At 37.4% G+C, this 25,745-nt stretch overlaps 1 protein-coding gene across 1 annotated transcript in view; it reads left to right on the top strand.

The window, feature by feature from the left end:
* Window positions 1–276: 276 nt before the first annotated feature.
* Window positions 277–25,745, top strand: part of snx2 (sorting nexin 2) — a 35,618-nt gene continuing 10,149 nt past the window's right edge. Inside the window, exons 1-12 of the mRNA XM_059338041.1 lie at window positions 277–558; window positions 9,944–10,043; window positions 10,886–11,046; window positions 12,590–12,656; window positions 14,093–14,136; window positions 15,115–15,256; window positions 16,848–16,926; window positions 18,895–18,970; window positions 22,004–22,117; window positions 23,100–23,193; window positions 23,889–24,094; window positions 25,220–25,363. Of these exons, the coding sequence (XP_059194024.1) occupies window positions 460–558; window positions 9,944–10,043; window positions 10,886–11,046; window positions 12,590–12,656; window positions 14,093–14,136; window positions 15,115–15,256; window positions 16,848–16,926; window positions 18,895–18,970; window positions 22,004–22,117; window positions 23,100–23,193; window positions 23,889–24,094; window positions 25,220–25,363 (1,326 nt within the window). The 5' untranslated portion in view covers window positions 277–459. The remainder of the gene's footprint in view (window positions 559–9,943; window positions 10,044–10,885; window positions 11,047–12,589; window positions 12,657–14,092; window positions 14,137–15,114; window positions 15,257–16,847; window positions 16,927–18,894; window positions 18,971–22,003; window positions 22,118–23,099; window positions 23,194–23,888; window positions 24,095–25,219; window positions 25,364–25,745) is intronic.

Raw genomic sequence — 25,745 nt, 5'->3', positions numbered from 1 at the left:
TGCACTTTTAAGATTTCATGCTCAAATGAATGTAGTTGTACTGAGGGCCACTTCAAGTGAGGCTGCGGGCCGTATGCGGCCCCCGGGCCTCCAGTTGCCCCTCCCTGGTTTAGAGAGACATTTATGTACTTTTTAGAGAGTTCCCCTGAGGTGAGAGTCTCGGTCCCAGGATCCGGCTCAGAGTGAGACCTCCCCTCTGTTTCTGCTCCTCTCTGACTCCCATCAGGACTCCTGTGAGTCACATGACGGAGCAGGGAAAACCTCCTGACTCCCCGCTCCTCCTCTCCTCCTCCTCCTCCTCCTCCTCTCTGTCAGTCCGCTGTTTTCTGGCTGTGTGTCGGTCGGTGAGTGTGTGTGCTGTTTATACATATATATGTGTGTGTGTGTGTGTGTTTGTTGTAGCTAGCCGTTAGCTGTCGTCACAATCCGCCGCCGCCGCAGCAGGAGCAGCACGCGACCATGGCGGACTCAGCCAGCGACCCTCCGCCGGAGACCACAGACTTCCATGAGCTGGAGGACGGGGAGGACCTGTTCCCGGAGCCGGCCGCCACTCTGGAGGTGAGGAGGAGGTGATGAGGGGAGGCCGAGGGGAGCTCCGGCGGGCAGGGCGTGATGCCTCCAGCTGACAGCGGAGGAGGCTCAGCGGAGGCAGCGCGCGGGCCGGGAGACCTTAAATGTGCCGTTTAGTGAAGGGGGTCTGGTGCTGCTGCTGGTCCTCTGTGCTCTGTCATCATGCAGCCACTTTATTATCACTGAAAACGCTTAAACTCGTAACGGTGGCCTCCACAGCTACAGGAGCCGCGGAGGGTCATGTCTGCGCAGAAAAACGCAGGATAGGTGTGTTTGCTCACACAGGTCAGGTGACAGTCACACAGGTGTGGGTGATGCCTTCAGGGCGCACTGGGAGAGACGAGAGAAACGACTAAGCGTTACAGTTGTGGGACGAATAAAGGAAATCTTAATCTTATTTTCATCAATTAATCACTGGTCACATTCATTTTATATATTTTTGTTACATTTATTGCCATATTTTCTTATTTATCTAGTCATTTATTTAGATTTTTTTCTGCTTGACCCCAAACTTCAACTGCTGTCAACAAAAAAATACTTTTTTAGCCTCCTGTTAAGTTGCGGGTCAAATTGACCCATTTCAAAGTTTAAAAGTCTGAAAAAAAACAGTTTTCAGTAGTAAATAGTATTTTTCTTTCTAATTTAGTCTTTCTAATTTACATAAAAAAGGTGCAATTTTTTATGAAATAGAGAGTGAATTATCCTGATTGAACCTGATCAGTGAGAGGTAAAAAACACCATTGCACTAAATATTGATTAAGATAGTTAATAATGGAGTTAATGATGAAATATAAACTGTTTATTGGGATTTTTTGGGTTCTGGCACTTTTGGACAGTTAAACATTATTGCTCTTCCTGAGAAACGAACCAAAGCAAAAAAAAAATGTTAGTTTGTTTTTGTTTTTTTATTGTTAAACTTTGAAATGTGTCAATTTGACCTGCAACATAACATGAGGGTTAAAGTGTCTTCATTTGTTGACAGCAGTTGAAGTTTAGGGTGAAGCAGACAAAAATCTAAATAAATGACTCGGTAAATGACTAAATATGCCAACAAATGTATGTGTAAAATGAATGTGACCAGTGATTAATTGATAACATTAAGATTAAGATTTCCTTTATTAGTCCCACAACAAGGAAATTTCAAAAAATTTCAGCAGCAAAGTAGACAGCAAAAAATAATAAATAGTAAACAGCAGGATAAACTAGAAATAGAAGAGGTATTAGCAAATAAACAAATTAAAAATATAAAGTATTAACAATTTACAGTAGAAATATAAAAAAAAGTATTAACAATTTAAACAAAAATAAACATTATATACACTGTGGACAGAGTCAGCAGTTGGAAATGGACTGTAGAATAATGCACATATAAATTAAAATATTTAAAAAAAAAATGTGTCCTAAAGTGATATTTTTATTTATTTATTTACCTTTGTATTTATTCCACTATAGTAACTTTCCCATGTATCTATTTGTTTTGTAATTTACAGTTAATTTGCTATATTTATACAAAGAAAATATGTTGCCAAACAGGTCTGTCACTATTACTACTTTCTGTTAGACAATTTATTGTCTCTAATAATAAAAAATAATAAAAAATAAGTACATTAAGAATGTAAAAACTAAATGAATTAATAAATAAATACATTCAATTATTAAATTAAGGATCTGATTAAAATTCACAAAAGACAATTAAAATAATTACATTATTAAATTAAGATTTAAAAATAGTATTTTATTTATCAATTATGATAACTTTACCATAAATTCTGCCAGTGTTTAATAAAATTAAAAGTGACTCATATTTTTTTAAATAGGCAAAATGAAATAATAGCAATAAAGAATACTATTGTTATTTAAAGACCATTTTATAAAGACCATATATATATAAATATATATATATAATTAAAAAAATATATTTCTTTTGGCACAAAGGTGTACAGAGATATCTATTCCTTAAAATACAAAATATATTCTGCAAAACTACAATACCTTTTATTAAACAGGAAAACTGCATTTTTTCTCAGTTTGTTTGCTTTTTATTTTGGTTACTTTCTAATAAAACTAAATATGCAATATGTACAGCAAACTCAACAGGTGATATCGTTCAATATTCAAAAATCAATTCCTCCATTATTTTTGCTAAGATGTTTTAATTATCGTGACAAAAACTTGAATTTCTGACCTTTAAACTCACCAAAAACGCCAGTGTCACTCCCATGACATGTTCAGGGACAGTGGGACAGCCACTGAAGGCGATAAAAGATCACCAAAATGTTTCACTTCACTGAAGAACGTTTGAATTTCATGTTTTTAATGGTTGAATCCATTTATCAGTTGAGTCATTAGTCCATTAAATTATTAATGTAACCACACTTGCACAGATGCTTGAATGCATCAAACAGGGACGCTAATCCTGCACGACTGTGGCTGAAAAACAACAGAATAGTGTAGAAAATGAATGCTCTTTCCACCTGGTATCATTCTGTAGAAAAATGTCCCATTGTCCATGAATGCATCATTCAAAACCCTCTAAAAACTATCTCAGATTATCAGTTTCAAACTGGAAAAGTTTCTTCTTCTGTTGTTTCGTAACTTCAGCGCGCACACACACACACACATGTAAACACTCACAGGCACACACACAGACACACACACACACACACACACACACACACACACACACACACACACACACACACACACACAGACAAAGACACACAGAGGGCTGTTTCTCTGTTTTTGCCTCGTCAGCACTCTGGATCTCATTCCCGGTGATGATTGTCTTCCTTAAGTGTCACAACAGCGCACACGTCAATTGTGTGTGTGTGTGTGTGTGTGTGTTTATGGCGTAAGCACCAATAAACAGATGCAGGATGTTAAACACACACAGGGTGAGCTGGAGTGTTAAATAATGTCTCGCCAGTGTTTCAGTCTGCAGATTATAAAGCAACAAACACTCAGTGTCCACTTTATTAGGTACGCCTAACTCAAACTACTGCAGTCTAAAACTACAGCCTTGATCAGTGAATCTGCTGTGAGGAGGTTTTAATGTTCAGTTTGTTGTTTCTACTTGTGTTATTATCATTATGATCTGAAAGGTAAACTGTGATTATGAGCTCCAGTGAGCCTCCGTGGCGGTACTTTTCTCTGTGTGTCAGCAGTTTGCAGCTCTGACTGAGTTTCCTCTGAAGTGTCCTCATGTTCCCTTTTACAACCGTTTCCTGCAGCCGGGCTACATGCTACATGCGAACAGCTAGTAGTAGTATTTTAGTGCATTATTGTTTCATTTTTCCTTGTTGGTACTTTCTCTTTAGTTTCACTTCATTAATTTAGCCTGTTTGGTCCGTTGAACTCTTGGTTGGAGATCACTGGTTGTTGTAGCTTTTTTAAAGTTTGTTTACAACTACAAATAAAACATTTTAGTCTTTTGCAATATAAAAGTTATTATATAAGTCCTGCAGCTTTATGAAATCAGCACAATCATGGCTGGAAGTGGGAACAACTCAAACATGTTTTTGTGCAGAATAACACAGTTTGAATGACAGAAATCAGAAGAAAGTAGAATTTCTTTGATAAATTATGAGCTAAAAGAAATAAATTGTGAATTATAAGTGTCATAAATGCTGTTACAAACACAATATTACCAAACAATTAAGTAAAATGACCAAGAAAGACATAAAATACCAAAAAAAAGACACAAAATACCAAAATAGACACAAAATGGCCAAAAAAACACCTAAAATGACCAATAAAGACATTAAATAAGTTGCAGAAAGCCTGACAGCCTTATAACAGAAATCATAAGTAAAGGCTGAATTTATATGTTAAAAATTCAATAAAATAGAATCTATATTAACACATTTTTCTAAGCACAACCAATTTACCAATGTTTTTTATTACATCAAACTGTTTGCTCCTCATGTGAAACAAATTGAATCATTAACATGTTTAAAACCTGCAGAATTTCAAGGATCTGATTTGTACAAATGGTTTAATTTTGGCAGATTTTAAGATTAAAATTGATTATTTTTCCTGATGGAAGCCTCCGTCACACGTGATACGTTCAAGGGCCGTCAGAAATGTAACAATCTGAAGAAAATTTCTGTTTTTACAGTTTCCGGTTGTGATTAATTTTTCACATAAAAAAAAAAAAAATGAAAGTAAGCCTTTTAAAGTGGTTTTCAGAAGGTTCTTCTGTAGAGTAAATACAGTTTTATATAAAACGATGAGATTTAATCCAGTAATAACTTTTCGCTCTGTTCTGTTGAATCACTGAGAAATCATAACAATTTTTTTACATGTTTCTGACAGAAATATCACAATTTTAGGCTTCGTTTTGTTTGCTTTTTCTAACTGAAAGGATGCTCAGTTCAAGGGCCGTCGGAAAGTTGAAACTCTGACAATAACGGCTGTTTTAAAAAAAATGTTTTAAAGTCTTTCTATGATAAACTCTTTTAAAGAAAGCTTATGTTCGGGGTTAAAACATGATGATACTTGTATATAAAGTTTATTTCCAGCTCAGTTATGTTTCATAAGTCGAGCAGCAATTTCTGAGTTGATTTCTGACCCATTTAACCTGAATTTGATCAGTTATGACGACTGGAGAGTTTATTACCATAAAATATGAAACTGATATTTTCTGACAGGTTATTGTACCATAATAATCTCAGACTGCTGCAGCTATAACAGAGTCAGGATCAGAGGTCTCTCCACTCTGTGTGTGTGTGTGTGTGTGTGTGTCCTCTGACCTCTGTGTGTGTGTGTTTGCTGAGTAAGGAAGGAGGAAGCTCCTCTCTCTTTATCATTTCCTCCCTCCTCTCTTCGTTCTATCCACTCAGCTAAAATCTCTCCTCTTCCTCTTCCTCTCCAGCTCTGACCTCCTCTCAGTCTCTCAGTTTCACTCTTCAGGTGTTTCTGACTGATTTTAACCCTCTGAAGCTGAAACATTTAACCCAAACTTGACATGTTTAAGCTCATGTTTCTGGCTCAGTTTCTGTTTCTGTGGAAGTTTAATGACTCTATAAATGAGTCTCTCTCCTACAGTTGTAGTTCACAAACTAACTGAAACTCAGTTCACACATTTCACAGCTGAACGTTAATTAAAAAGCATCTTTTCATAGTTTTTGCTGCAGAGTGAACCTGCAGAAACAAACTGGACCTTGTGTGTCACCTAAATATTAGAGGTGTGTGTGTGGGGGGGTGGGGGAATCGATACAGCATAGTATCGCGATATTTTGCATGTTAACAAACAGAAAAGTTTATCAGTTTTAGTTTGAACTTTACTTTTTGGAGGGTTAGGGTTAGACCCAATTTTAAACCAAAGCTGTGAGATCTAAACACATGTCTAAAAGGTTACATTGTAGTTTGTGCATCAAGTTATTTAGTTTAACCTGAGCCGTACCTGCAGGCTGCTGGTTTTAAGAGGTTAGATACATTTTCTTTGTACAGTTTTCAGTTAAATATGTCAGAGAGGATAAGCAGATTATCACATTGTGTCTTATTTAAAGTGACACAGACAGCCGTCACATGCTGAATATTTCTATTTCTGCTGTAAAGTTGAAAAGAAAAAAGTTTCAGATTTACAAATATTTATATTTTACAGCTGTTTTCTTGTTTCTTCTGATTATATTTTCCGTCAGTTTGTTGTAGAAATGATTCAGAGATACAGGATCCTTTTATCTTCCAGATGCTGAAGTGTTTCCACAGGACACGTCTTCCTCTGCTGCAACCAGCTTCAGTTAGTGAATCATCACAAATGTTTATCAGAGTCTTTTCTTTGAGCTTGTAACTCGTAACAAATGTTCATAAAAGCTGTGCAGCTCGTAAAGTGGCTCTGCTCATGTGACTCAGTGACTCAGTGACGGGCAGCTGCTGCTGCAGATGTGCAGCAGAGCAGAGACGCTCTGACACACTGCGTTTACATGCACAGTTTAATCGAGCCATGCTTAAAAATCAATATTGGCGTCTAATAGGACTTCTGTCCTTGTCCCAGTTTACATGCAACTGAGAAAACTGAATAACTGACTGGAACGTGTCCTCCTCCTCAACACTGGGTGGTGATATGCGTCGTTTCAGCGGGTAAATATGGCCCCTTTTCTGGTTGACCTCAGTTCGACACTTTGTGTTGCACTTTTGACCAGCTAATGTGAGCGGCTAATGTGCCACCGGCTAATGCGGCACCGGCTAATGTGCAACCGGCTAATGCGGCACCGGCTAATGTGCTACCAGCTAATATGCAACCGGCTAATGTGCGACTGGCTAATTCGACCGGCTAATACGCCACCGGCTAATTCGACCGCTAATGCATCACTGGCAAATGCGCCACCGGCTAATGCGCCATCGGCTAATGTCCCACCGGCTAATGCACCATCGGCTAATGTCCCACCGGCTAATGCGACCAACTCACATGTGTTGTCTTGTCATACATGCCAGCAAAAATCCAATTCCAATCGCATTATCTGGGTGTCCTAATCGGAGTTGTCGAACACCGACATCAGTCAGACCAACATGTTTACATGCACTTCAGTTGTCCAGTTATAGTCAGATTAAGGCAATAATTCGTTTTTTTTTTCAAGTGTCATGTAAACGTACTGAGTGTGGTACAGTTTGAGTCTGTGGTTTGAGTCTGCAGCTCGTAATGCTGCAGGTTAGGGCTGGGCTGTATGGCAAAAAAAATTATCACAATGTATTTTTTCATATCGTCTGATCTCGATTATTGTCGCTATTGAATGCACCATACCTGTTTGTGAAGTGCCGTGCTGTGAATGTCAGCTGGTTTTGGTTTGTTGCTACATGAAACGATAGAAAATGATCCAGAAGTCCAGTTTGAGTCTCAATTCACGAGTTCGAAGGATCATCATCTTGAGCGACCGATGTGGGTTTACTGATGCTGATGTTAGAGGGAAGAATTAATCGAAAACTGATGTTTTTTATCCCTTTTTTAAAAACAATTTTTTTTACCTTTTTTATGTGGATTGAGCAACAATTGTGCAACTACTTTCTCGAATTATTTTATAATATTTAACGTTGTTATACATTTTTATACAAACAATGCATCACACTGTCAGCCAATGCTGTAGATGGCAACTGAGGAAATAAATAGGAATAAACATCATAACTGTTACTGTACTCTTAGTTTTAGTCAATTGCTGACTATAAAAAACAAAAAGCACCAAGCAACATTTTCTGTATTATATATTTTGGAGAAAAAAAACTTTTCATAATGGCACATTTCAGACTGCATACATACAGATCATATCATAATATCTGTTTCTCCAGAGTCTGTGATCGTGTGTGAACAGCATAAAAATTCTAGGCTAGATTCAAGATAACAGCTGATCTGGTAAAATTCTGTGGATGGCATTAATTAGAATAAAACTCCTCACACTCTATGAATCAGCACAATCATGACTAGAAGTGGGAGCAACTCAAACATGTCTTTGTGCAGAATAGGAAACGGACCAAAAAAGATACAAAATGGCCAAAAAAAGACACAAAATGGCAAAAAAGACACAAAAAACACAGACGTTATTAAACGTTTGTTTTTGCAGAATTTTAAGCTTAAGTTTTGTGATTTTTTTTTTTCCCCCGATGGAAGCGTCCGTCACACATGATACATTCAAGGACCGTTAGAAATGTAAAAATTTGAAGGAAATTTCTGTTGGTGGTTTCAGTTTGCAGCAGAAATCCGTTTTTATCTGGAATATCTGTGACTAACTGTAACTGATCACAGTGTTGCAGCGTTAGTCACTCTTCACGGATCTGAGGTCAGTTTCTGTGGAAGCGGCTCGTTGCCGTGACGTCACTAATGATCAGTTTAAACTTCAGTGTGTGAGGAGACAGACAGGATGCTGACACACGCACACGCACACACACACACACACACACAGCTCTAAAGTTACAGTTAAATAAGAAATAACAGAATAGACCAAATAAACTCACTTTACAGCTTTTAACAACAAACAAAACTAAATAAAATTGAATAAAATAAAAAATATATTAAATACGATAAAATTACATGTTTGATCTTTTTATTTGAACATGTTAAAATAAACATAATATTTATAATATAAAATGTAAATTTAATAGAATAAAATACCATTTTCAAATTATTTTTTTATTTTAATTAAAAAAAGATTAAATAAAATCATAGTTTTTTGTTTGAACATCTTAAAACAAACAAAATATTTATAATAAAAAAATGTTAAAAATTTAATATTTTGAATTTTATTTGTTCTTTTTATTTGAACAACAAACAAAATATAACAAAAAATAGAAAAAAAGTTTGATTTTTTTTATTTGAACATGTTAAAACAAACAATATTTATAAGGAAATTAATTCAAATTGATTATTACTATTATCATCATTATTATTGAAAAGTGTGAATACAATCATTTAATTGCCTCCAGTTGTCCTGTTGTGATTGTTTACAACCATGATTAAAACATGTTTTTCTTTGCTACATAAAAGTAAATATACAAGTCCTGCAGCTCTATGGAATCAGCACAATCATGGCTAGAAGTGGGAACAACTCAAACATCAGAAATCAGAAATATAGTAGAATTTCTCAGATAAATTATGAGTTATAAGAAATAAATTATGACTTATAAGTGTCATAAATGTTGTTACAAACAAAACATTGCCAAAAAATTACATAACATTTCCCAAAAAAGACACAAAATACCAAAAAGACACAAAATGGCCAAAAAAATGAGTAAAATTACCAATACAGACATGAAATGACAAAAAAAGACACAAAAAGACATAAAATGGACAAAAAGACAGAAATAACACAGTTAGAATGACAGAAATCAGAAAATATTTATGTGATTCTTACAGAAATATCACAATTTTAAGCTTCGTTTTAGTTGCTTTTTCTAACAGGAACTATGCCGTCGGAAAGTTGAAACTCTGACGATGATAAACAATTTTAAAGACGTTTCAGGGTTCAGAGGGTTAAACTCTGTTATGTCTCATTCGTCGAGCAGAAATTTCTGAGTTGATTTCTGACCTGAATTTGATCAGTTATGACGACTGGACAGTTTAATACCATAAAACCATGAAACTTTTCTGACAGGTTCTTGTACCATAATTTATTTTCTTCACTCTGTCAAGCTTCATGTCTTGTGATTGCATATGAAATTTTAAAACTAAGTGACCAAAATGGTGAAATGCAAACACTAACATACAGTGTATGATGTCGGCATATCAAAAATATACGCTCACCGGCCACTTTATTAGGTACACCTGGTCACCTGCTCATTCACACAAATATCTGATTATATTTAATCACCACATTGCAGCATTTCCATGATGAAGACTGACTTATTTTGTGTGTGTGTGTGTGTGTGTGTGTGTGTGTGTGTGCAGTCAGAACCAGCCAGTCTACCAGCTGAAGACATCAGCACCAACTCTAATGGACCCAAACAGGACTCACTGTTTGATGACGATCCAGAGGACCTGTTCGCAGGTACACACACACACACACACACACACACACACACACACACACACACACACACACACACACACACACACTCACACACACACACACACACACAAACACAGTCTGTGCAAATATTTTTTGACATTGTGTGTATTTTGGATTTGCATGTAATAGATAATCTCTATTGTTTATATTTCTGCTTTATTTACACTCTCTTCTTCAGTTGCTGCTGTTTATTTTTAGAGATGCATTTAATTATTCTGTTACTTTAAAGTTTTGGCCTTAGTTTGGCCTTTAATTCCACAGTTATGCAGCGTTTTAATGCTCAAATTCTTCTTCTCTATTTGCTACTAGCAGCAATATGGCACAAAACAGATGTACAAAAAAAAGGAAAAGGCACTAAAATATATATAAAACATTTCGGTTTGTCAGTTTTTAAAGCTTCTGTCCCCAGAGTTAAAACTAAACATGGAGCTTTTCGTTTTTATAAACTATAAATCTGAACAAACTCTTAACTCCTTTAAGTCCAGACTGTAGACTTTTTTATACTGCACTGTAGCTTTTATTCTTGTTATTATTCCGTCACAGGATATCTCGCTCTATTCTGCTTTCTGATGTTATTTTACCAGTTATTCATCCAGCTGTCTTTATGTTGAAGTTTCTTTAGTCCTGTTTTATTCTTTCATACTCCATGTAAATAAAATAAAGGTTTAAAAAAGTGCATTAAATATACAACAACAAAATAGAATACAAATGCAACAATTCTATTTATACAAATTTAATATGTTCTCAGTTTGATTCTTCTGACTCTTTAAAGATTTTAACTGTATTTAAATGTCTTTCTGTCATGTTTTGTGGTGTCCCAGAGGCGACAGAGGAAGTGTCGTTGGACAGTCCTGAGCGAGACGTGCTGCTGTCTGACGGCCCGTCGCCCGCCATCACCCCCATCACCCCCCCAACCTCCGTCATCACCCCCCGCATCTGCCTCACCCACGACGACATGTTCACACACTCCTCCTTCGACGAGGTGACACACACACACACACACACACACACACACACACAGGATCATGCACATTTAGAGACTTTTTAGTCTGGAAACCAGAATTATGAGCTCAGTATGATGGATGGATGGATGGATGGATACATGGATGGATAGATGGATAGATGGATGGATGGATGTATAGATGGATGGATGGATGGATACATGAATGGATGGATGTATAGATAGATGGATGGATGGATGTATAGATAGATGGATGGATGGATGGATGTATAGATGGATGGATGGATGGATGTATAGATGGATGGATGTATAGATGGATGGATGGATGTATAGATGGATGGATGTATAGATGGATGTATAGATGGATGGATGGATGGATTTATAGATGGATGGATGGATGTATAGATGGATGTATAGATGGATGGATGGATGTATAGATGGATGTATAGATGGATGGATGGATGTATAGATGGATGGATGTATAGATGGATGGATAGATAGATAGATGGATACATGGATGGATGGATGGATGTATAGATGGATGGATGGATAGATAGATGGATACATGATGGATGGATGGATGTATAGATGGATGGATGGATGTATAGATGGATGTATAGATGGATGTATAGATGGATGGATGGATGTATAGATGGATGGATAGATAGATAGATAGATAGATAGATAGATAGATGGATACATGGATGGATGGATGGATAGATAGATGGATACATGGATGGATGGATGGATGTATAGATGGATGGATGGATGGATGTATGTATAGATGGATGGATACATGGATGGATGGATGTATAGATGGATGGATGGATGGATGTATGTATAGATGGATGGATACATGGATGGATGGATGTATAGATGGATGGATAGATAGATAGATACATGTATGTATGTATGTATGTATGTACGGACGGACGGACTGATGGATAGATAGATGGATGGATACATGGATGGATGTATAGATGGATGGATGGATGTATGTATGTATAGATGGATGGATGGATGGATGGATTGATAGATGGATGGATTGATAGATGGATGGATGTATAGATAGATAGATAGATAGATAGATAGATAGATGGATCATCACGCTGCTTTTACTGAGCTGCACTGTGAAGTTTGTTTTGTTTTCAATGTTTTGGTTATTTTAGATTTTTCTTATTCACGTTTCACATCTTTTCGTTTCTCCACAGACAGGCTGTTCACTCTTTTAGCTTTTGACTATAAAAGCAGAAATTTTCTTACCGATTAAATTCAGACATGAATCACGTGTGATTCAGGTTGGACAGTTGTTAATGTTCATACAAGAAGTTTCTGAGGATTAAAAGAAGTTGAAATTGTTTCTCATGTGTTTTTAAGGCACATTTTATGATCCACTCTTTAGATTTGGTGGTTTATTAGTCTGTATTTAAACAAAATTCAATATAGAACTCTGTCTGTTGTTTTTGTTTTCATTAAGGCAGAAAATGTTATATAATATTGTGCATTTAAATATGTCATGTTTTTGTTTCGATTTCTCCTAAAAAGTCCTGTTTTCTTTGTGCAGATTGAAGAAGAGGAGGGCGGCGACACATTCGACATGCATATAGTAGTGTCCGACCCCGAGAAAGTGGGTGAGTACTCTCCGGTTCAGGGTCCCTGTAGTCCCTGTAGTCCCTGTAGTCCTGGATTATCCTGGAGCAGGGAGAGGTGTCGTTTATACTGGAAACATCACAGAAATCCTGTTGATATTAGACACTTTTCTACAGTAATATAAGAAAAGAGGTTTTAATGAAGATGATGATTTGTTGTTTCTACAATCTTACAATCTATAATCTACATAAATAAAAAAATGGCCCTATTCACCTCGAGTGTCTCCACTTAAGAATGTATAAAAAGCTATAAATGCCGTTTTTTCTCATAAATCTCAGTTTAGTGTTATTCCTAACTATATTCAATCATTCATACCCTGATTTATACAACTTCAGGTCCTAAAAACATGACAAAAATTGATCTTTTAAAGGCTTCTGACAGTATTGTCTGAACTCTGAAATGATAAAAGGAGATATCCTTCTGTAAGAAACTTTGAATCTAATATATATATATATATATATATATATATATATATATATATTAGTCCAGGCCTCATTTGCATATCTAAACATAACATTTCAGAAAACTTGTAATGTAAAAAAATATTGTCTTGATGTAGATAACAATCTGTGGAAGTTTCATGGTGATATCTAGAAGTTAAAAAAATTACACCATGACACTTCTAAATGAATCAGCTGCTGGTGCAGCAGCTGCTGACGCCCCCTGCAGGCTCTGACGAGTCACTGCAGCTCAGAAACCTACAGAACAGATGAAACATTTGGTGCTTTGGAGCTTCAAACTCCATGAGATAAGGTCAAATATATTTAGTATAAATTACAGAACTAGATGTTCTTCTCATTAATCTCTTAGATGTTAGATTTGGAGCCAACATTCTGTTCTGTTCAGTTGAAAAAAAACATCAGATTTTATGTTTTTGTTTTTTTGGGTGTAAAATGTTGATCTCCTGTGGTGCGTTCAGGGACAATCTGACACCTGAAAATAAGGTTGTCTGAGTGCTTTGTGTTTGCTTGTACTGAGGGCGTCGGGAGGATACACGTGTGTGAGCTGTCAGTTACAGTTTCTCTGTGTAAACATGACAAGCTCACAAGTAAATAAAAGGGAAACAAGCAAGAAAACATCAGAAACCTGCAGAACCAGTTACTGACATCTGATCACTGATCTGATCTGTTCACACACAACCTGTGTTCTACTGCTCAGCGTCAATACTAACTCTGTGTGTGTGTGTGTATCTCTGTGTGTTTCTTTCTCTGTGTGTGTGTGTCTGTGTGTGTGTGTGTGTGTTTCTTTCTCTGTGTGTGTGTGTGTGTTTCTGTGTGTATCTCTCTCTGTGTGTGTGTCTGTCTGTGTGTGTCTGTCTGTCTGTCTGTCTGCCTGTCTGTGTGTGTGTGTCTCTCTCTCTCTCTCTCTGTGTATGTATCTGTGTGTGTGTGTGTGTGTGTGTGTGTGTGTGTTGCAGGAGACGGGATGAACGCGTACATGGCGTACAAAGTGACGACCAAGGTGAGAGAGTTTGTCCTGATGGAAAAGCTTCAGTCTCTCTTTTTAGTGTAGTATTAGTACTTTTACTGCAGTAAAGTAATCTGACTACTTCTTCCACCTCTGATTTCAGCTCTATCACCTGTTATAAATAAATGATTTTACCTGTATACCAGCAGGTGAAATGTAACTAAGTACATTTATTTCCATTTCATGTAACTTTGTACTTTTTACTCCACACATTCACCTGACAGCTTTAGTTTCTTTTCAGGTTGAGATTTAACATGAAAAACATGATCCATTTGAAATTATAAAAAAAAAATTAAACCTCATAACAGGAATTTAAATAAGTAAAATGAGCCCTACCTTGAAAAAATTAAAACACTGCTTACATGAATGCATCAATAATAATAATAATCTAATTATATATTTGGAATATATAAAACAATCTGCATAACAAGTACTTTTGCTTTTTTTTACTTTAAGTCCAGTTTGATGCCGATATTTAGGGCCCAAGCAGGCAACAACCTGCGAGGTCCCTATTGTATTTCGAATGATTTTTTTTTTTTTATACTTTTACTGAAGTAAAGTAATCTGATTACTTCTTCGTGCAGCCAGCTGAATGTGAAAGTCCCTGAAAGTGTTTTTTTCTGAATCATCTTCTGATTCAGATATTAACAGTCAGTTCAATCTGTTGTTCTGTTTTCCCACATTTAAACATTTTGAAACTCTTGTTAGGAGAGTTAGACGCAGAATCTGAAATATAACGCATGCATTACTGTGACGTTCAGGGTCTACACAACATGTTTCTGAGATGTATCCAAGTCTGCAGGATGTTGCATAAATATCTGCACAAACTGATCAGAGAATCCAGTTTTTGTGGAGATAATCTGTCAGAACCAAAGTTTCTCTCTTTAAACTTGTAAAAGACATTTGAGAGTTAAAATGTTCTGCAGGATCTGAGTTGTTAACTGTGTCTCTGTGTCCCTCTGTCCCTCTCAGACGTCCATGTCTGTGTTTAAGACTCACGAGTTCTCAGTCAGAAGGCGTTTCAGTGATTTTCTGGGTCTGCACAGTAAACTGGCCTCCAAGTATCTGCACATAGGCTACATCGTCCCGCCGGCGCCGGAGAAGAGCATCGTGGGTCAGTAAACGCACCGTCACTCTCCACAACATGTAGGAGTGTTCCTAAGGAGAGGTTCAGGGCTCTAAAAGGGCCATTCGGGAGTTTTCAGGGTTTTTAATTTCAATAGTCTTTTGCTGGATTCTAAGACAAATATATTCATTTTCTATGCTGTTAACCCTATAAAGCCAAGTGTATCATATTAGATACAGTTATTTTTGAGACCTCTACATCATCAAAAACCTGATGTAAACATGTGTTGAAGATAAACAAACTGAGCAACAAATTGCACAAAAATACCAGATGTAGCAAAAATGATATGCAGGTTCCACGAATGGATCAGTCATTGCTGCATTAAAAAACTTCATATCTGCAGATGTATGATGTTGTGTTATATGGAAAAAATATGTATTTTGCATGTTTGAGGAAAAAGGAAAAGTCAAAGTCTTAATAGGTTAAAAATGTTAGGGTTTATATGTTTTTGTTAGTTCGAGAAAAACAAACTTTGTGAGCAACAAAATGCACAAAAAGACCTGATGTATCAAATATGATACAAATTAGAATTCATATATGCAATTTATTTATTTCTTAAAATTCGTCAGCAGGTTAATAAGCACTCAGTTTTTACAAAAATTGAATTTTCTGGCAATTATTTCATGGTTCAGGCTTTATAGGGTTAAAGGAGACCAGAAAACGTATGTATCAAGTGTTTTATTGATGTTTTTCTTCTTCTAACAATTAGTTTATTAACAGATTGAAATGGTAAATCAGACACTAAATGTGTTTTTTGCATTTGAAAGAGTTTTGTCCGCAAAAGAATAAGAGTGAAAAGATTCAAACCTCGTTTAGTCGATGTCTCATTGCAGCATTTTCAAAAAAGACTAATGGGAGAAATTCTGGTCAAACGTTCTGAATGTTGAAGATGATTTAAATTCAGATCATTTCCGTTCATTACAGACCTTTTCTCAGATAAATAGAAGAGAATAATAACTCCAACCTGCTGCTGCTTCATATCATTTGACTTCTGCTGCTAGTTACTTTCAGCAGGCGTTATGATCAGAGAGATTTGAATCTGCAGGATTTCACAGACAAAAACGTGCAATTACCTGATAACAGAAATCTATTAGTAAATAGGAACATTTCCTCTCAGACAGAAATATGAACTGTCTTTTTTTGTTCCTTTTTTGCCCTTTTTGTGTCTTTTTTTTGTCAGTTAATGTGTTTTTTGTTGTCTTTTTGGCCTTTTTGTGTCTTCGGTCATATTGTGTCTTTTTTTGGTCGTTTTATGTCTTGTTTTGTTCCTTTCTTGCTCTTTTTCTGTCTTTTTTGGTCATTTTCCTTTTTTTAGTCTTTTTCAGCCTGTTTCAGGCGTTTTTGTGTCTTTTTTGGTCATTTTTTGGCTTTTTTGTGGCCTTTTTTGATAATTTTATGTCTTTTTTTGGTCATTTTGTCTGTTTTGCATCTTTTTTGTGTCTTTTTTTATGTCTTTTTGTGACTTTTTCGTGTATATTGGGTCATTTTATGTATTTTTTGGGTCATTTTGCAAGCTTCTGCATGACTGTAAACCTAATGGAAACTCAGTTGTGTTAACGATGGTGACTCTCGTCTGCAGGGATGACCAAGGTGAAGGTGGGGAAGGAGGACCAGTCGTCCAACGAGTTTGTGGAGAAGAGGAGGTCGGCTCTGGAGAGGTACGAACAGAAATATCTGCAGGATTTACACAGACACGCTGAGACAGACCTATGTTTTATAATCTCCTTCCTCTCTGGCATTGCTGGTTAATTTGTTTTGTGACAGATTATGTGTCTGCAAACTGATTCACTGTATTCAGATCGATCCTCTGTGATGCGTTCAGGGACAATCTGACACTTGAGAACTGACATCAGTTGCTGTAAAGCTGCTTGTTCCATTCTTTATCTATTGTTAGAAAATTAAACAGTAAATACAATGAGTCGATTTCGAGGCAGAAATATCTATTAACTATTTATTTTGTTATTTAATTTATTGAATTATTTTTTAAGTATATTTTTTTGGGCACATTTTTGCCTTTATTTTTTTATTTATTTGCTTATTGAGCACCTTTTCTGCACAATTGACACAAAACACCAGATAAAAGTGCAATAATCCAAGAAATAACAATGAGGATAATAATATAATAATAATAATAAGGAAATACAGTTATGAGACTAAATATTTTCTGAGATTCTGAATCTTTTAATATGGTGATAGGTTTGAGATCAGCATCTTTTTTCAGTCACATTTTTTCAGTCATTTATTATCATGTAGTGATGAAGTTGAGAGTGTCAACAGGTTTCAAATACATCCTGTGTGTTGCCTTCAAGGACAATCTGACATCTGAGAACTCACATCAGTTGCTTCAAACCTTGTAGTTTTTATTTTTTTTATTGTTAAAAATTAATTAAATTATATACATTGAAAATATTTTGAGGCAAAATATTGATAATCTATTGTTTTTTATTATTTATATTACACGTTTCAATATTCAAAAAATAATTTAAAAGAAACAGGAAATGGTCATAAGACTAAATATTCTCAGATCTTGAGTGGTAAATTTGAGATTTGCATTTTTTTCTGTGTATTTTGAAGTTTCAAGGTGACTTGAATCTAAATTTCAATCTTTATTTTTTTAAAGTTTTTGAGTGCTTTCTCTTTTTCACTCAAAAATTTAAATGATTAAATAGACAGCGGACAGTTAGAACTGGGGGAAATAATCTTTTACAGACCATATGTTATATAAAAAGTTGTGAAAAATGTAATAATAATAAAACATTTTTTAGATTAGCAACCATTTATTTAATTAACATCTTGTGTGTGTGTGTGTGTGTGTGTGTGTGTGTGTGTGTGGTAAAGATCAGCCTGGTCAGAAGTTTACAGGCCGAAAGGTTAAACCACAAATATTAGATACATCATTATCACAACACACATGTTCGTGTTCGTGTGTGTGTGCACGCGCACGTGCGCATGTGAGAGGTAGGCGGGGCTGACATTCTGCTGCCCTTTACTGATGGTGTTTGATTGACAGGAAGGTCAGCCATTGACAGCTGATGGAGCTCAGAGCTGCAGAACTCCACACTGATGGACACACACACACACACACACACACACACCCACAGCTACATTTATTTACAGTAGTAGTATGGCAGAAGGCTGTTTACACAGAGCAGAGTGGAGAGGACAGGAGAGGCTGTTTACACAGAGCAGAGAGGAGAGGACAGGAGAGGCTGGAAACATGACAATACTGAGAATATGAACAATATGTAGAGAAAAACGTTTTTTTTTTTTTTTTTGGGTCATTTGTCTTTTTGCTCATTTTACGTCGTTTTTTGGCCATTTAGTGGTTGTAACAACATTTGTGACATCTGACACCGGAAAAGTGTTGAAAAATAAATTCCATTTTATTCTAATTTTTAGATATAATTTATCAGATGAATTCAACTTGTGTTTTAATTTTTTTTTCTTACTTTCTCTGTTTGAGTTGTTCCCACTTCTAGCCACGATTGTACTGTTTCCATAGAGCTGCAGGACTTATCATTAAACATTCATGTATAAGAAGAATCTGGTTTCTTCAACAAGGAGAATAATAATCTGCTCATCATTAATAAATAAATAAACAATAGTGAATCTTTTTGTTGTTGCAGGTATCTGATGAGGACAGTGAAGCATCCCATCCTGCTGAAGGATCCTGACGTGCTGCAGTTCCTGCAGAGCTCCGAGGTAAACAGAGTCAGCAGCCTGATGCCTTTTAATGTCACAGGAAGCTTTAAGAGTCACTAACAGAGCGTCGCTGCAGGAAACCAACAGAAACCTGCAGACGGCACGACAAGTCACAAACAAAGTGATCTTCATCTCTCAGCTCAGGACTGAAGCAGAACTGAATAAACAATGAGCTGAAACTGTTGAGAGGAGCTGCAGCTTCACCACAACAGAGACACAAGATATACTGTCCTCTAGAACTTTAGATTAAAGTGATTTTAACTCTGGCAGGGTTAAAAAACCTCTTCCCTTCTCCTCCTCCTGCTCCTCTTCCTCCTCCTCCCCCTCTTTCCTCCTCCTCCTTCTCCTAAAAACAGAGGTTATCGTCAGATTATCAGTTTTCCGACGGTCCTTGAACACATCTTCAGTTACAGAAAGTTTCTGTTATAAAAAATGACCAAAAAGCTTAACACTGATATTTCTGTCAGAATCACTTTATTCTAGCAGCAACATCGTTGTTTACTTTTCTTCCCTCTGATGTCGGATTCAGTGGTTTTGATTTTTTTGTAGCTCGACACAGGTTTAAAAGTGATGTGTTCAGGAGTGATTCGTCCTCTGGGAATCTTTAAAATCCTCTGTGAGGTCCTCTGTGAGTTAATCTGACGTCTCACTCCGGACACACTCACCAAATAACTGACAGGAAGTCTCAGATGGGAGAAAAACAAACAACTTCCCCCCGAAAAAAAGAGTCGGAAACTCAGTCTGAGTTTTCTTCTTCCTCCAGCCAGCAAAACGTCCCGACGAGGTCACAGCCTGCAAGAACAAACTCAGAGCCCAAAAGTCTGTTTCCTCACTTTACTGTCAACACTAAACCTTCACACTCTCCTCCTCCTCCTCTACTTCCTCCACCTCCCTCTGCTCCTCCTCCTCCTCCTCATCTGCTGCTCCTCTTCCCTCCTCCTCTTCCTTCCTCCTCCTTCTCCTGCTCCACTCTCATCCTCCCCCCTCTTTCCTCCTCCTCCCACTGCTTCTCCTGCTCCTCCTCCTCACCCTCTTTCCTCCTCCTCCTTTTCCTCTTCCTCCTCCTCTTTCCTCCTCTTCCCTCCTCTCTTCCTCCTCCTCGTCCTCTTTTCCTCCTCCTCCCCCCTCTTTCCTCCTCCTCCCTACTCCTCCCGCTGCTCCTTCTGCTCCTCCCACCTCTGCTCCTCCTCCTCCCCCTCTTTCCTACTCCTCCTTTTCCTCTTCCTCCTCCTCTTCCCTCCTCTCTTCCTCCACCTGCTCCTCCTCTTCCTCCTGCTCCTCCTCCTCCCCTCTCTTCCTCCTCCTCTCCTCCTATTTTCCTCCTCCTCCACCCTCTTTCTTCCTCCTCCTCCTCTTTCCTCCTCCTCCTCCTCCTCCCAGTTGTTAGCTCCAGAATAAATGGCCTTGTGTCACAGATTTAACAGATGAATCACTCGGACGCTTGACCGAGCGTGTCGGTCCGTCCGGCCCACCTAATGAAACACAACCAGAGGAGGAGGAGGAGGCGGAGGAGGCGGTGTTAGGTGGAGGAGGAGGAGGAAGAGGGGACAGGGCTGCAATTGAAAGCAATTTTTCCTCCCCACCTCCACTCATTTACCTGGTCGCTCCGCCTGCGAGGCCCCGGGGACCCAGGCTGCTGCCGCTCCTGCTAAATGAGATTGTAAAAGGAGGAGGAGGAGGTGGGAGGAGGAGGAGGAAAACGCTGCATGTCCAGGAGAAAAGTAAACTTTTCCAAAATGAAGAAAAATGAGGCTGTTTTCAGATGGACGGAGTGATCCAAGGGATTGTGAGCGTTTCTTTGGCTGTTTAAAGGTGATGGAGTTAAAACGTGGGAGACATTACAATCAGAGAAAGAGAGAAAAGATTCAGGAACAAGAGAAAGTGAACACAACAGCCAGAAAAACAAAGTACGAATCAACAGCAGGAGCAAGAGTGCAAATAAATCCAATAAAGGAGAAGTGAAGATCTGAAACGAGAGCAACAGAGAAAGAAAAGAGAAAATCAAATTAAAGACTGAAAGAGTGTTATTATTATTAATTTTATTTATTTATTTTACTTTTTATTTAATGAGTTTTGTTGGGGGTTTACAGTTTGTATTTCTCCTCCTCCTCTTTCCCTCTCCTCCTCCTCTTCCTACTCCTCCTCCTCCCCCTTTTTCCTCCTCCTCCTCCTCCTCTTCTTCCTCCTCTTCCTTCCCCTTTTTCCTCCTCTCTCCCTCATCCACTCTCCTCCCCTCTCCCTCTTCCTCCTCCCTCTTCCTCCTCCCCCTTTTTCCTCCTCTCTTCCTTCTGCTCTTCCCTGTTTCCTCCTCCTCCTCCACCTCTTCCTGTTCTCCTCCTCCCTCTTTCCTCCTCCACCTCCTGCTCTTCCTTCTCCTCCTCCTTCTTCTCCTCTTCTTCCTCTTATCCCCTCCTCCTCGTATTCTTACCTCCTCCTCCTCTTCCTCCTCCCCCCTTTTTCCTCCTTCTCCTCACCTCAGGACCACTTTAAACACTTTATTTTTATTTTATTTTATTCAAGTTAGATTTCAAGTAAATGTAGTTATTTCCCTAAATTTTACTACTTTAAGATTTGGTGAGTTGTTTTCTTTCCCTGGTGGACGCGTTGGTCACACATGATGTGTTCAAGGACTGTACTGTGATAAATCATTTCATTTTGTTTAATTTTTTTCATTTTTTAAATACAAAAAATACTAAATGAAATAAGAAAAACATGCATTTTTATATCCATCATAACTGGTAATAATTGTCAAATTAAACCTGTCGGAGTTGAACAGAAAACATGTTTTCAGCTGTTTTGACTGAAATAATTTATGCTGTGAAAATAAACTTTATCCTGAATTTATCAGGACACAAAACATAAACAAGAAGGAGGACTGTATCAAATAAAGAGGGAGATTTGTTACAAAAATATCATCAGATATACCTAAAAACAATCAAATTAAAACATCAAATAAGTGAATTAGAAGTCTCTCTGTTCCCAGTTCCACCTCTCATCCTGTTTGTTTGTTTTTGTTTGTTTGTTTGTGTCCAGTTGCCGCGGGCGGTCAGCACTCAGGCTCTGAGCAGCGCTGGACTCCTCCGGATGGTCAACAAGGCAGCAGACGCCGTCAACAAGATGACCATCAAGATGAACGAGTCAGACGCTGTGAGTGAGGGAGGAGGAGGAGAGGAGAGGAGGAGGAAGAAGAAGAGGAGGGAGGAAGAGAGAAGAGGGTAGGAGGAGGAGAGGGGAGGAGAAGGAGGAAAGGGGGGAAGAGGCAAGGAAACGAAGAGAGGAGAGAGGAAAAGAGGAGAGGAAAGGAGAGAGGAAACGAGGAGAGGAAAGGAAACGAGGAGAGAGGAAACAAGGAGAGGAAAGGAAACAAGGAGAGAGGAAACAAGGAGAGGAAAGGAAACAAGGAGAGGAAAGTAGAGGGGAAACAAGGAGAGGAAAGGAGAGGGGAAAATTGAAATTAGGAACTTGGATGGGAAGAAAAGGAAATTAAAAGATGAAATCAGGAAGCAGGATCAGAGGAAGAAAAAGATGGAAATGGGGTTTAAGAGAAGAAGGGAGGAGGAGGAAAGTAAGGCTGGAGAGAAGAAGGACCAGTGGAGGAAAGAAGAAAAGATTAATAACTGTATTAAGTCGTTGTGTTACTCCAGGAAAACAGTCAGACCTTCGCTAGAAAGGAAGGAAAGAGAAATGAAACAAGGATATAGAGAATATGAGAATGAAAGAAGAAAGGAAACATGGAAAATGAACTAGGGAGGAAACAAAGACAAGATGTAAACAAGAGTTTGGAGGGACGAAGAAGAAAGTAGAAAATAAAAAGCTGAGATAAAAGAATGAAGCAGGATGGGAGGAGGAAAGAAAGGATGGAAGAACAGGGACGAGAGAAGAAGAATGGGGAGCAAGGAAGGAAGAAAAGATAAATAATGTTTTTAATCGTTGAATTGCTGCAGCAGAAGAGTAAGGAAGGAAGACAGGAGGAAGGAAATATGAACTAAAGAAGGAGGGATGGGGAGGAAGGAAACAGAAATTAGGAAGAAGGAGATGAGAAGGAAAGAAATGAAAAAAAGGAAAAGATAAAATCTTAAATATTCACAGGTTATTTAGTATAAAAGTGAAAGTGTTTCCTGTGTTTCAGTGGTTCGAGGAGAAGCAGCAGCACTTTGAGAATCTGGACGTTCAGCTGAGGAAACTTCACGCCAGCGTCGAGTCTCTGGTCTGCCACAGGAAAGGTAGCAGTCTGTGTGTGTGTGTGTGTGTGTGTGTGTGCATGCCTGTGTGTGTGTCAGAGGAAAGAACACATTTAGACAATTAAAATAATAATAATAATAATAATAATAATAATAATAATAAAAGTAGTATGAGGCTTTATGTGTGAGAATGAAGCTAATTTTAAAATAATAATATGCAAAAGTTTTTCTGTTTTGTAAAGGTCTAAAATCTAGAGTTAATAAAATAAAGAAAACACTTAAATAAATGTCCTGTTTATGGTCAGACATGGAGATTACATCAGCTATAATAACAAAACTGAACTATTTTGACAAAGGGCATGAAAAACCAATGAAATGACCTGATTTAATCAATTAATCAAAAACAAGTCTTAAAATTTAGAGCTAATAAAATAAACACATTTTCCCCATTAACAAAATATTTTTTTCTCCCTCGTACTTCTAATACATGGAGGTAATTTAATAATCCATTACTAAAACTGTAAAAAGATGTTTGAAAAAGGTCATTTAAAATTAACTAAATTACCTATTTTTTCAGTTTGTGCTTTACTTATTTCTTTTAGAACAGGGGAAGGTGGTGGTTAGGTCTTCATCCTTCCACCAAGTAAAGTAGTTCCTCAGTGACATTTAGCATAAGAGACGTGGTGTAAATGAGCTTAAAGTCTGATTATTATTATTACTCTTTATCTCCTCCTCAGAGCTGTCTGTGAACACGGCGCAGTTCGCCAAGTCAGCGGCGATGTTGGGGAACAGCGAGGACCACACGGCGCTGTCCCGCGCTCTGTCCCAGCTCGCAGAGGTGGAGGAGAAGATCGACCAGCTGCACCAGGACCAGGCCAACGCTGACTTCTACCTCTTCTCCGAGCTGCTGGGAGACTACGTCCGCCTCATCACCGCCGTCAAGGTACGACTTAAAAAATAAAATCTATACAAATTTTTATAAATTCTCCTGCAGTCCTGCAGCTCTCAATCAGCACCATCAGAACAACTCAAACATGTCTTTGTGCAGAATGACGCAGTTAGAATGACAAAAACCAGAAAAAAATGAATAATGCAAGTTGATTTCTCTGCTAAATTATTTTTCTTAAATGGAATTAAATGAAATGTATATATAAACACTTTTCAAAGTGTTACAAACACAAAATGGCCAAAAAGTGACGTGAAATGACCAAAAAAGACACAATATAACAAAAAAAAGACGCAAAACGGTCAAAAAACTACATAAAATGCCAAAAAAGATGTAAAATTACCCAAAAAAGACATAAAATGACGAAAACACAAATAGAATTGCACATTTAAGGAATTTGTTATGGTGCAAAACAATAAACACAGTGCAAAAGTCAAGAGACATAATAGAAAATTTCACACAATTACAATAGAAATTGTAAAAAAAAAAAAAAGTCTGCAAAAATATGCAACAATAGAACAGTTTTTAAAGTGGAAGGGTTTAAGAAGAAATGTGCAAATGTACAAATATGTGCAAGATGTTTTGTAGCTGATTTAATGTAAAATAAACATTAAAATAGAGCTGAAAGCCACAGCTGCTGTTGTGGCTTATTAGATTATTTTACAGTTTGTGAAGGATTGTGCACAATTTTGAGTGTTGGATGTGCAAAGTTTCAAGGAATATGTAAAAATATATTTTAAGCTGATTAAATGTGAAATAAATAAAAGGAACATGGAGCTGAAAGCCTCAGCTGCTCCAACAGAGAGATATCTCTTCTTTTACAACAGCTGCAAGAAAACAAACTCTGACTTCAGTGGAGTTACAGGATGCAAATCATCACAAAACTGAATGTTTGTGTCCATTAAAATCAGTCGAGATTTTGTCAAATTTAAATAAAGACGTTTTAATTAAGTAGCTTTAAATAATCCTCAAGATAAATTAATAATGCGTCATAACAATGGAAATTAAAGTCATTATTTCAAGTGTTTTTATGGTCTTTATTTTAAACTTTGTGTGTGTGTGTGCGTGCGTGTGTGTGTGTGCTCTTGCGCTGTGTGTGTGTGCGTGTGTGTGTGTGTGCAGGGTGTGTTCGACCACCGTATGAAGACGTGGCAGAAGTGGCAGGACAGTCAGATGTTGCTGCAGAAGAAACGAGAAGCTGAAGCCAAACTGCAGTTTAACAACAAACCAGACAAACTGCAGCAGGCCAAGGACGAGATCAAAGAGGTGAGACACACATACACACACACACACACACACACACACATATTGGTGTCTGGACATTCAGCCTTCAGAAATTATTTTATACTGAAAAAATGTCTGAAAAAACTAATTTTCTAGAATTTAAACCAGTTTATCTCCATAAAATCAGCTACAGATTTAACATTTTGTATCAGTTTATAAAACCCAAATAAAATCTTCACTCCTTTATTCTGGTGAATCTCCATCTTATTTTTTCTAAAATGATCATCTGCTGTTCTGATCTGTTTCTGATCTCGGTGCATTAAACTGTTATTACTTATAACAGTGATGATTTATCCTCAGAGTTCTAATATACTGAAGTTTTACTGTTAATACACCTCCTCCTCCTCCTCCTTGTCTTCCTCCT

The sequence above is a fragment of the Centropristis striata genome, chromosome 7, assembly GCF_030273125.1.
Source record: "Centropristis striata isolate RG_2023a ecotype Rhode Island chromosome 7, C.striata_1.0, whole genome shotgun sequence".
Classification (NCBI taxonomy): Eukaryota; Metazoa; Chordata; class Actinopteri; order Perciformes; family Serranidae; genus Centropristis; species Centropristis striata.
This window is presented reverse-complemented; position numbering and strand designations above follow the sequence as displayed.